We start from the raw sequence: 9,833 nt of genomic DNA, 5'->3' as shown, positions 1-9,833 counted from the left end.
ATGGAACATGAAACTAGCTAACTAATCAACCTTACAACATACATACTATTTGAAAAATTTTAATTGCAACTTATGCCTCAAAGATGAATAAACAGTCTCATGTGTGTCACAGCATAGCAAAGCATGCAAGAAGCTCTGGGAAGAGAAGTTTAACACTACAATTCAGGTTTCTCTGTCAAGTGAATATTGGTTTAGTACTACTCACTGATAATGGACACGAAAATATAAGGGTCAGTGCAAATCGTTAATAAATCAATAAGGTATTTTAATATGCTTCCATGCTATTAACGTAAAACAGTCTTTTGGTACAGTGAAGGTTTTTGAACCCATTCAAAAATAAAATTCTTGCAAAGAAAACAAGACACCACTATCACCAAATTTCAACAGAATAATATGCTGTATCCCTTGAAAAATTGAACTATTGCTACTATTTGGAAGGCAACTTCACCTACTTCTTAGGACATTCAAAGTATAGTTTAGAAAAGTGTGTTCAATTATATAATAGCTACATTACAAATATTCTACATAAAAAAAAAAAAAACAGATCTATTGTTCTGTTGGCAAATCTGATTTTTCTATCTCTGGCTGTTTGGATGAAGATTTTCCTCAAGATCTATAATGCTCATTGTTTTAATAATTTCAACCAGAGCTTATTGAAGTTCTCATGTGTAAGACCACCAGACATAGGACATTATATTAATAAAATATTTATTGTTTTTATGGAGATGCTACCACTTGTGTTGCAAGCAGACAATGATAACACACAGTGAAGGTTATATTGGGATTGACAATTCATATGCAAACACTTTAATGTAAAATATCACTTTATTGTCTCTGCAGGAGACATTTAACAGTTTCAACTGTTTTATGACAAACAGTTGCTTTACAGCAATAGTAGTAAAAGAATAATCTAAAAATATATTGCATCACACAATTAGTTATACAGAATATGCATAAATGGAAAACAACAGATACAGAGCAACTCTGTACGTACAGAAATACATTTCTTTAAAGCTTAAATAATAAACCCTTGAATGAACATCCAAAAACCTCTGAGGTAAGATAGTCTGTCAATTTGAAGTCATAAAATCCCTTGTCACAATGCTAAAAGAACGTGCACTTCAGACGCAGTTTTTTTTTTTTTCTTCCTTTTTCGTAATTGTATTTTGGTGTAAAGCTCCAGTTAGCTTGAACCATTTGAGTTTTCATTTAATATTTTATTGTTAAGCGGAATCCTATCAAGACATCTTGCAATAATGTGTTCTCAGAACAAATTAAAATCTAATTTGTACAACGAATAAATAGAATACAGTTTTATGAAATGCACTGTAACAACAAATGTTTTTGCAACTTTTTTATATTCAAACAAAATAATTAACATAGATAATTCATTTATTATATAACTCTGTTTATGCCAATTAGAATAAATGTGCCTCTCATGGAAGAGTATCATTTTAACTGTCACTAAAGGGTTTCAGTCACAAGATTAAAATATAAATATCATGCTTACAATGATACTTTGTACCCACTTCATAGAATTCTTTGAGCCTCATTTCTGAGCTCTACGTACACAGTATGGTACACCAGTCACAAGCTATTTGTACTGAGGAGTTTAAGCACTCCACAGCTCATTTAAAAAGAAACTGGAATATTGGCTTATTCTGTATAGTAATTATTCAATGGAATGAGGTTTCACAGTACTTTATAGGTACATGAAAACAAACCACAATGTAATCACATTATAATTTGTGGCTCAGGCACTGAGCTTGCAATGGACTTGTGAGGCAATACTTGCCCACCATTTACATACAGTTCATCCTTCACTATTACATCTTCACCAAGAACTGTAGTATTCTCCATTCTTACCTGAAATCATAAAAAAACACTTAATAATTTCACAAAGTATGGGGCCATGCAAGTGATTTGTGCGTGCCTCTCTCCTACTCCCCACACACACTCAAACACTTACACGCAGAGAGGGGGCAGAAGGGCAATTGCTCAACACCAATACAATGTGATACATGGATAACCTTTCTCATATCATTTTTTAAATTTTAAAATGCAAAAATACTTCTCACAATATGAAACGAAAATATAATAAATTGGTATTATGAGCTTGAATGAGACACACTGCCGTTTTACCACTGATTGTGTCTGTCCTAAGAATAGTTATAATACTTGTTCATTCGGCAGTACAATACAATATTTAAGTCATCAAGTGTCATAATTTTCCTGCTTCCGATCAATGATAAGCAGTTCATAGCACATTAACTCATTTAGTTTTGGCAGCTTGAAATCACTGTTTGATTATTTCACTAGTAGCAAACATTTCATTACATCTTAAAAATTGTTCTATGGGTTAGCACATATTTAAAATACTACCTTCCCACACTAAAAAAAAAATGGTTCAAATGGCTCTGAGCACTATGGGACTTAACATCTTAGGTCAACAGTCCCCTAGAACTTAGAACTAGTTAAACCTAACTAACCTAAGGACATCACACACATCCATGCCCGAGGCAGGATTCGAACCTGCGACCGTAGCAGTCGCGCGGTTCCGGACTGCGCACCTAGAACCGCGAGACCACCGCGGCCGGCCCCACACTCAACACACAGGGAACACAAGCAGAGTGTCTATAGGGTTTATTTATGCAAATCACATCTAGCACTAATAATATCCTCAATTAGATAAATTGGAAGGACTTTTGTCTATCTTAGATTAAAGAGTACTAATGTGTAATTTTCAATTTAAATCTGTGTATCTGGGACTGCCACGACCTTAAAAAGATTAAGAAATTTTGTCAGGCACCTTCAAACAGCTATAGAGAGGCAATCCACAACCACATGTTTTGGATGATAATATGAAAGCTCCCTGCACACACAATTTATGAACAGCCTACAATACATTCTGTACTATCCAAGTTGAGTGCTATTCAAATAATGCTGCACAACATAATCTGGGTCTCTACTAGTCCAGTCTACATGTACACAGAACATCTCACTCAATTGAGAAGACCTATCTGTGCAGTCACTTTGATTCTGGCTAAAGGCTAGATCAGGACCAGCAGCAGTCATGGCAGTACCTAGCTACTTCTTATAGGTCGGCAATGCATAAATTTGCATAGCCAATAGGACAATTCTTTGACATAGTGCCGAAATTGAAACCACTGTCAGTATTAGTGAGTTTTGAAAAAGAGATATTTTGTTATTAAGGCAGCAAGTACTATAAAGTGGACTGATTTAAGTGAATACTGTAGGAAAAGACAGATTGCTACTTACCATAAAGAAGGCAAACAAAGTTGCAGACAGGCCCAATTAAAATACACTTATATAAAGCTTTTGGTCACAGCCTTCATCAGTAAAACACACACACACACACACACACACACACACACACACACACACACACACAAACAAACTTCCAAATCCAGCATCTCGGGCCAGAATGCAACTATCATGTGGAATGCAAGCAGCGGGCCAGAATGCAACTATCATGTGGAATGCAAGCAGCAATCTGGAGGGGGCAGCAAGGTGATAGTGGTGCACGGGTGGGGAGAGAGACTATGTTGCCATGGGCCGGGATAATTACAAGAGTGGAGAATGTGTCGCATGAATAAGTCCCATCTGCGTAGTTCAGAATAACTGATGGTGGAGGGAAGGATCCAGATGGCTCATGTAGTGAAGCTGCCATTGAAATTGGCAAGGGATTGGGATTGGGAATGGCACAGGGTTGCACCAAGATGTTGTGGAGGTTGGGTGGTTGATGGAAAACCACTTTATGAGTGGTGGAAGTACCTCAGATAGGATGTCCCTCGTTTCAGGGCATGACAATAGGTAACCAAAGCCCTGGCAAAGGATGTGGTTCAATTGTTCCAGTCCAGGGTGGTACTGGATGATGAAGGGGCTGGATGTGGTGGGAGGATTGGGGGTGAGACAGGAAATGGCATAGGAGATCCATTTGTGGTTAAGTCTAGGGGATTGTGCCTGTCCGCGAAGGCCTTAGCGAGACCCTCAGCACACTGAGCAAGAGAATTTTTGCCCCTGATGATGACGTCATCATCCATTAGTGCATGTCTCCTGGATTAATTGCAGAGACACAAAAATGTACCAAATATGGTGATTAAAACTACTACATAATTGCTCTGTGCAAGCACACTGAGTAAGTGGATTAATGATTTTAGTTAAATCATGGGAGAAGGTAGGTGGATCAATGTTTATTAATAACAGTCGCACATTCGATATATTAATAAAAACTGATCCACCGACCTCCTCCAATGAATTAATTAAAAAAAAACATTGATCAATTACTCAGTGTGCTCACGCAGATTAATTGCATAGCTATATAGAGTAGAGAAATATTTCACTGCTTCTTCGAAAACACTGTATCACAGGTTGCGACGCTGTCCTTGGTTTGCAGATACTAGCACAGTTTAAATAGCTGTTATTCAAACAAGGAGCAATTGAATTTATAATCCTCATTTACAGCAATGTTTAGCCCTTTCTTCTGAATGTATTACTTCAAAACAAACAGCTGACACACCTTCCGTTGTTTCCATTATACCTCACAACAAGTGCTGACAACATTGCTGCACGGAACACATTAGTACACTCCGGGCCCTATTCTAGACTTTTACCTTGATTCCTGTGAGTCCCACAGCAGCTACATCTACACTCCTCAAAATCACTTTAAGATGTGTTGCAGATGGTCCTTTGAGTATAACACTAAACTCTCACTAATATGGCCCTCAGTAGTCCAGCTTCTCACCAATCAGGCCAACATGCAGCCTCTAGTCGATCAAGCAGAAATGACGCATACAATAAATAATTCTTGTGTGCAACAATATTCTTAGTTAATAACAACGTCAAACAACGCTATACAGGTCTGAAATTGTGGCTTTCCGTATGGTTCAGTATCATGGCTTCTCAAAGGAAACACGTTATGCTAGACCCTCAAGCAGAAGTCCGAAACTCAAGCTAAACCGAGAGTATTTGCAAAAAGCCACTGCTCTGGAGTACACTGTCAGACGAGCAACTATTTATTACCACACTTAAACAGATGGAGAGATAATCATAAGAGTACAGGGAAGTTATGATGAAACTGATGAACAAGAGGGCACAGGAGGAGGGAAAATTAAGGTTTCACATGTGTGCTGGTGTTGAAGCTGTTGACATCTTCCTGGAGTACATTGTCCAACAATTAGAAACATGGAGTACCAATGTCATGCTTGTAAAGTCATTGTGTGATAAAAAATACTGCATTCCCATATCATTATTGGACAACTAATAATTTAGGACATGTTTCATAACTAGTCTCAACTTCTACTGAAAAATCCAGGATGGACTACTGGCCGAAAGCTTTATTTGTGACAGTGTTTTTGTTGTGCCTATCTGTGACTCAGCATCCCCGCTGTATGGTGAGTAGCAATTTTCCTTTCCTTAGTACATTCTATACTACTACTGTATATATACACGCTAAAAGACTAAGTTTTCTATTAAAATGAATGTATCTTTAGATTTTAAGTGATGCACCCGTACGTGCAAGGAATAGCCGGATTAGCAAGAGTCTAGTATATTAAACATCCACCACAATATTAAGTCAAAATGCACAGTACCAGTTAGATAACTTACGAATTGATAGTTATACTTACCCACTGACCAACAACGCTCCGCCACCCAACGATGCAACCATCTAGCCACGAATGAGATCGAACTGTTGCACCACGAAGAATAGTTGACCGTTTTACACAGACACCATCCTCCAACACAACTCCAGGTCCTATGGTTACATTGGGACCTATGCGGCAGCCCTCACCTATTCGAGCACTTGGATCCACTAAGACATTACCTACAGCACCTGGTCCAGAGTAGAGTCGTGTGGGCTCCTTCTGCCGCAAAGAAGTCAAGTAGAGGCACATTCCTTAACAAGAAAAATAAAATGAGTTCAATTTTATGAACACAGTTACAAAGATGTGGAGAAATGTAAATATGGAAGGGAAGAAGGCGGGGAGGGGGGAGTTGATGTGGAAAGAGGTAAGAAGGGTAGGTGTGCACATCTGTCAAGCTCTTGAGAAGAGCAAACAACCACCTTCTTCGAAACTTTTTCTCTCTCTTCTGTCACCAAACGAGGAAAATGTCCCAGAATGATCATAAATATACAATGATAGGTACAATGTGAGTTATGTAGCAGGATCCTTGGTCGATAAATTGCAATTTATTAGAAATCTTCCACTATTTTTTGGTCTTTCACATGTCCACCCAACCAATTTATGTAGTTGTTTCATCTTCACTTAGATAATAGGCAGTTATGACAAATTACAGTAACCATGAGAACTAACAATAAGGAACTTCCTGGCAGATTTAAAGTATCTGCTGAACAGGGACTCAAAGCAGGACCCTTGCTTTCAAGGGAAATGCTCTTACCAACTCAGTTACCCACCTCAACAGCTTTAATTCAGCTAATGTCTTTCTCCTAGCTCATTTACTATGAACATTGTCCAGAAAAGGCAAGGTTTCAGGTTAGAGACAGGTCCAACAGTGTCTTGATCTGTCAGAAAGTTTCAAAATAGCCCAGACTCTGCTGCAGATGAGAGATTCACTCTAGAAATATTTGAGACTACTTGTCTATTTATGTACATTTCATTACATGATAATAGGAACCAGACAGTCTTCGCAGTAAATGTTGAACAGCCTCAGTAGGATACAGAGGAATTTTTGAAACGAGCCATGGGGTTTGACCTGTGACACCAGAAACATGCGACAGCTATCCCCCATCCCAGCAGGCTAGGCTATAAATGTTGTCAGTACAAAAATTTCCAAGGCTCTCAACAATTACAAGTTCTTTTTGTATTATAAGAAGGCGGAAGTATGCATATTTTTAAATTGTAGTACATTTATCAATGCAGTTAATCAAGTTCATAGTATATATGAAAACAGTAGCATGGAGGAAGCAGAGAGATGAGCACACAGTTCCTTTTAAAGGACATCATTGTTGACTTTGAAATTCATTTTAATTGCAAACACTCTGTCACTTCAGCCTTTGTGTAACATTCAAGTAGAAAGTTATATGTACTGGACCCACATTTGCAAAAAAATTGTTGGATATTTCTATTATTATTATTGCTTCCCTTTTAATGTTCCCAAAAATGACCCTTTATGAGTAGCACTAATACTTTCATTTTCTATAATATTTAAATAGTCCTCCCAAAAATGATTGAATCCTTCACTTTACCCCATGTCTCATATGTTCAAATTCTTCCTTTTCGTAATATAACCACCTCTCTGACTCACTCTACCAATTCAAACAAACCTTTATCTTTCAATAATGGACTGTTGCCTGTGGAGTGTGTACCAAGCCAACAATTAACTCACCGTTATATTAGTTCCCACATCCAAACAAAAACGGATTGGATGGTAAGTCGAAATGTTGGATGGTAAGTCGAAATGACTTAGTTAACTCAGTTTCTAAAATATGGTAAAATGACACACGAAATATGGCAGAAATTAATTATTTATGAGCCAATAAAATGGCTGAATCGAAAAATAAGTTTGAAAACACAGCCACAACAATAAGGACCATTGCATCTCAGCGACTTACCTGTCAGAAAGTCTTTTGGCTGACCAACATCCATCCAAAATCCTTGTAGCTCCATTGCATACAACTGGCCTTCTTTTGCCATGTCAGGAAAAACTTCTTTCTCTATGCTTGTTGGGCGTAACTGAATACGCCTCAGGACTGATGGATTTAATATATACATCCCAGCATTGATTTTATTCGATACAAATTCTTGAGGTTTTTCTATAAAACTGTCGATTCGGCCTTGTTCACCATAAACTACGACACCATACTTGGATGGTTCCTCTACCTTTGTTACAATTATGGTACCTTCTTTACCATGATTTTTATGAAACATTACCAGGTCTTTAAACGGAAAATCACATATAATGTCAGAGTTTAGGACAAAAAATGGTTCATTGCTAGTAGTTAGAATGTCTTTGGCCAGTGCAAGTGGCCCAGCAGTACCCAACGGTTCAGTTTCATGTGAAAAAACTAGGCTTACACCTAATTTTTTCGCTTCTTCACTCAGTTCCTGTTCCATCTGTTCAGCGCGGTACGATACCGCCAAGACGATTTCCGACACTCCAGCTTCGACTAATGCTTCTATCTGATGCAAAAGCATAGGTTTGTTGGCGAACTCCACTAATGGTTTGGGGCGACTTAAAGTAAGAGGCCTTAGTCGCGTCCCATAGCCTCCAACCAATATCAGGGCTTTCATGTCGTCTATGTTACTTTCCTTCGCGGGCATTTCAGGCAAAGCTAATCCTGCAATTAAAGTAAATTCTTTTTACGATCGCAATGTATTCAAAAGAACTCTCATTTTGTTGAAAGTTTTATATGAAATTCTTCTATTTGTTCATCACAACAAATAAGATATACTTACTGTTTTGTCGTAAACAAGCGCTCGTTGACAACTGCACCGCCTTATCTCGCTCTCGGTGCGCCACGTATTCATTGCGGATTTGTACTGACGTCGATATTTCTTAGCAAACATTTTACTTGACACGTGTAAATAATAAGTCACAAAAGAGCTGTCTTAGCAACTTTCACAAAAGTTATCACACTGCCAGCACAGCACTTATCTCAACTCGACATACGCTCCTTTGCGTCGTACACAACCCAAAAAACAACATTGACAGCTAAATTCGGAGAAACACCAATAACACAGCACTTAAAACAAACCAAAGAATTTCGCATGTGACAATGCCATGAAGATGTCAATGCGCCTGGTAAACTATCTGTGACAGAGGAGTTCATTCTGTTTACTTTATCCATGGAGGTAAGAATTACCTCCATGACTTTATCAGTGTTAAGATATTATAATTATTCGACGTCTGTAGATTATGAGGCAAAATCTAGGTTGGAAATTTTTATAAATGCTCACCTCATCAACTATATAAGCTGATATGAATTGGTTGTGAGTAAGGTCGATTAAATGTCAGTTAACAGTGGTCGTCACATTACGGTAAGTCAATTCGCCACTACCGAACGGCGAAAGTGATCTTACGAGCTACCATCTGGGATACAAAGAGTTAGAGTACTGTATCGAAATTGGGGAAATGAAAACGACAGACTTTATTAATGTACAAAGCAAACTCCTTAACATGGATTCTTCAATAATTTTGTGTGGTGAAGTGTTGAGAAGTGGAACAATTTTCAGAACAATCTAGAGAAAATATATACAAACAAACATATCAAAAAATATTTTTAAGGGAATAAATACAGCCTAACTATACATTAACTTTAGGTTTTTGTTCCTTACGTAAGTAATAACATAAACAATTTTATCTTTGTCCTTCATTACAGATGTCTTCTCACTTAAAATGATAATTAATGAAAATTTCATTCTCAAATGATGCTTTCATTTATGTACAGTGTGAGTGTCAGTTCTGTCCTCTTACTGCAAAGCCTAAATAGTTTATCGCTTCCAGGTATCTGACCTCGCTTGTTAAAGAACACTCAATGAAAAAAAGAAACAAAAAAACAAAATCCACTACTACAAATTAAGTGAGTTCGGCGAAAAAAGGTTGACATCTGATTTTAGCAGATGACGACAGTGTCAAAACTTTCTTCCCGAGAAACCTTGACTGACATGGTGTGGTGTGACCTTCCGTTGACGGCCTGTGTGAGCGCCGCTATTTGAACTGCATCGTGGAATGTTTCGATGTGACATGCATCACATGACGTCCGATGTGAGTTGGCCTTAATGCTGATCGTCAAGGGAAACTAGTGTCTTGCCACTGACGTGCAACAACAGTCCCAGACCTGCAAAGTGAAC

At 38.0% G+C, this 9,833-nt stretch overlaps 1 protein-coding gene across 1 annotated transcript; it reads right to left on the bottom strand.

The window, feature by feature from the left end:
• Positions 1 to 806: 806 nt before the first annotated feature.
• On the bottom strand, positions 807 to 8,742 carry LOC126254038 (mannose-1-phosphate guanyltransferase beta). The gene is made up of 4 exons (XM_049955278.1): positions 8,439 to 8,742; positions 7,595 to 8,320; positions 5,649 to 5,917; positions 807 to 1,866 (listed from the first exon to the last, which is right to left on the bottom strand). The coding sequence occupies exons 2-4, from the start codon at positions 8,301 to 8,303 to the stop codon at positions 1,735 to 1,737; spliced, it is 1,110 nt and encodes a 369-aa protein (XP_049811235.1). The 5' UTR covers positions 8,304 to 8,320; positions 8,439 to 8,742; the 3' UTR covers positions 807 to 1,734.
• Positions 8,743 to 9,833: the final 1,091 nt, after the last annotated feature.

This window comes from Schistocerca nitens, chromosome 1 (assembly GCF_023898315.1).
Source record: "Schistocerca nitens isolate TAMUIC-IGC-003100 chromosome 1, iqSchNite1.1, whole genome shotgun sequence".
Taxonomy (NCBI): Eukaryota; Metazoa; Arthropoda; class Insecta; order Orthoptera; family Acrididae; genus Schistocerca; species Schistocerca nitens.
This window is presented reverse-complemented; position numbering and strand designations above follow the sequence as displayed.

Excerpts from the sequence above, each read along its gene's own strand:
- LOC126254038 (XM_049955278.1), bottom strand. The coding sequence starts at position 8,303 with ATGCCCGCGAAGGAAAGTAACATAGACGACATGAAAGCCCTGATATTG. Across the intron at positions 5,918-7,594 it reads GCCAAAAGACTTTCTGACAG|GAATGTGCCTCTACTTGACT; the intron begins GTAAGTCGCTGA and ends TTTCTTGTTAAG. Across the intron at positions 1,867-5,648 it reads GGAGCGTTGTTGGTCAGTGG|GTAAGAATGGAGAATACTAC; the intron begins GTAAGTATAACT and ends TTATGATTTCAG.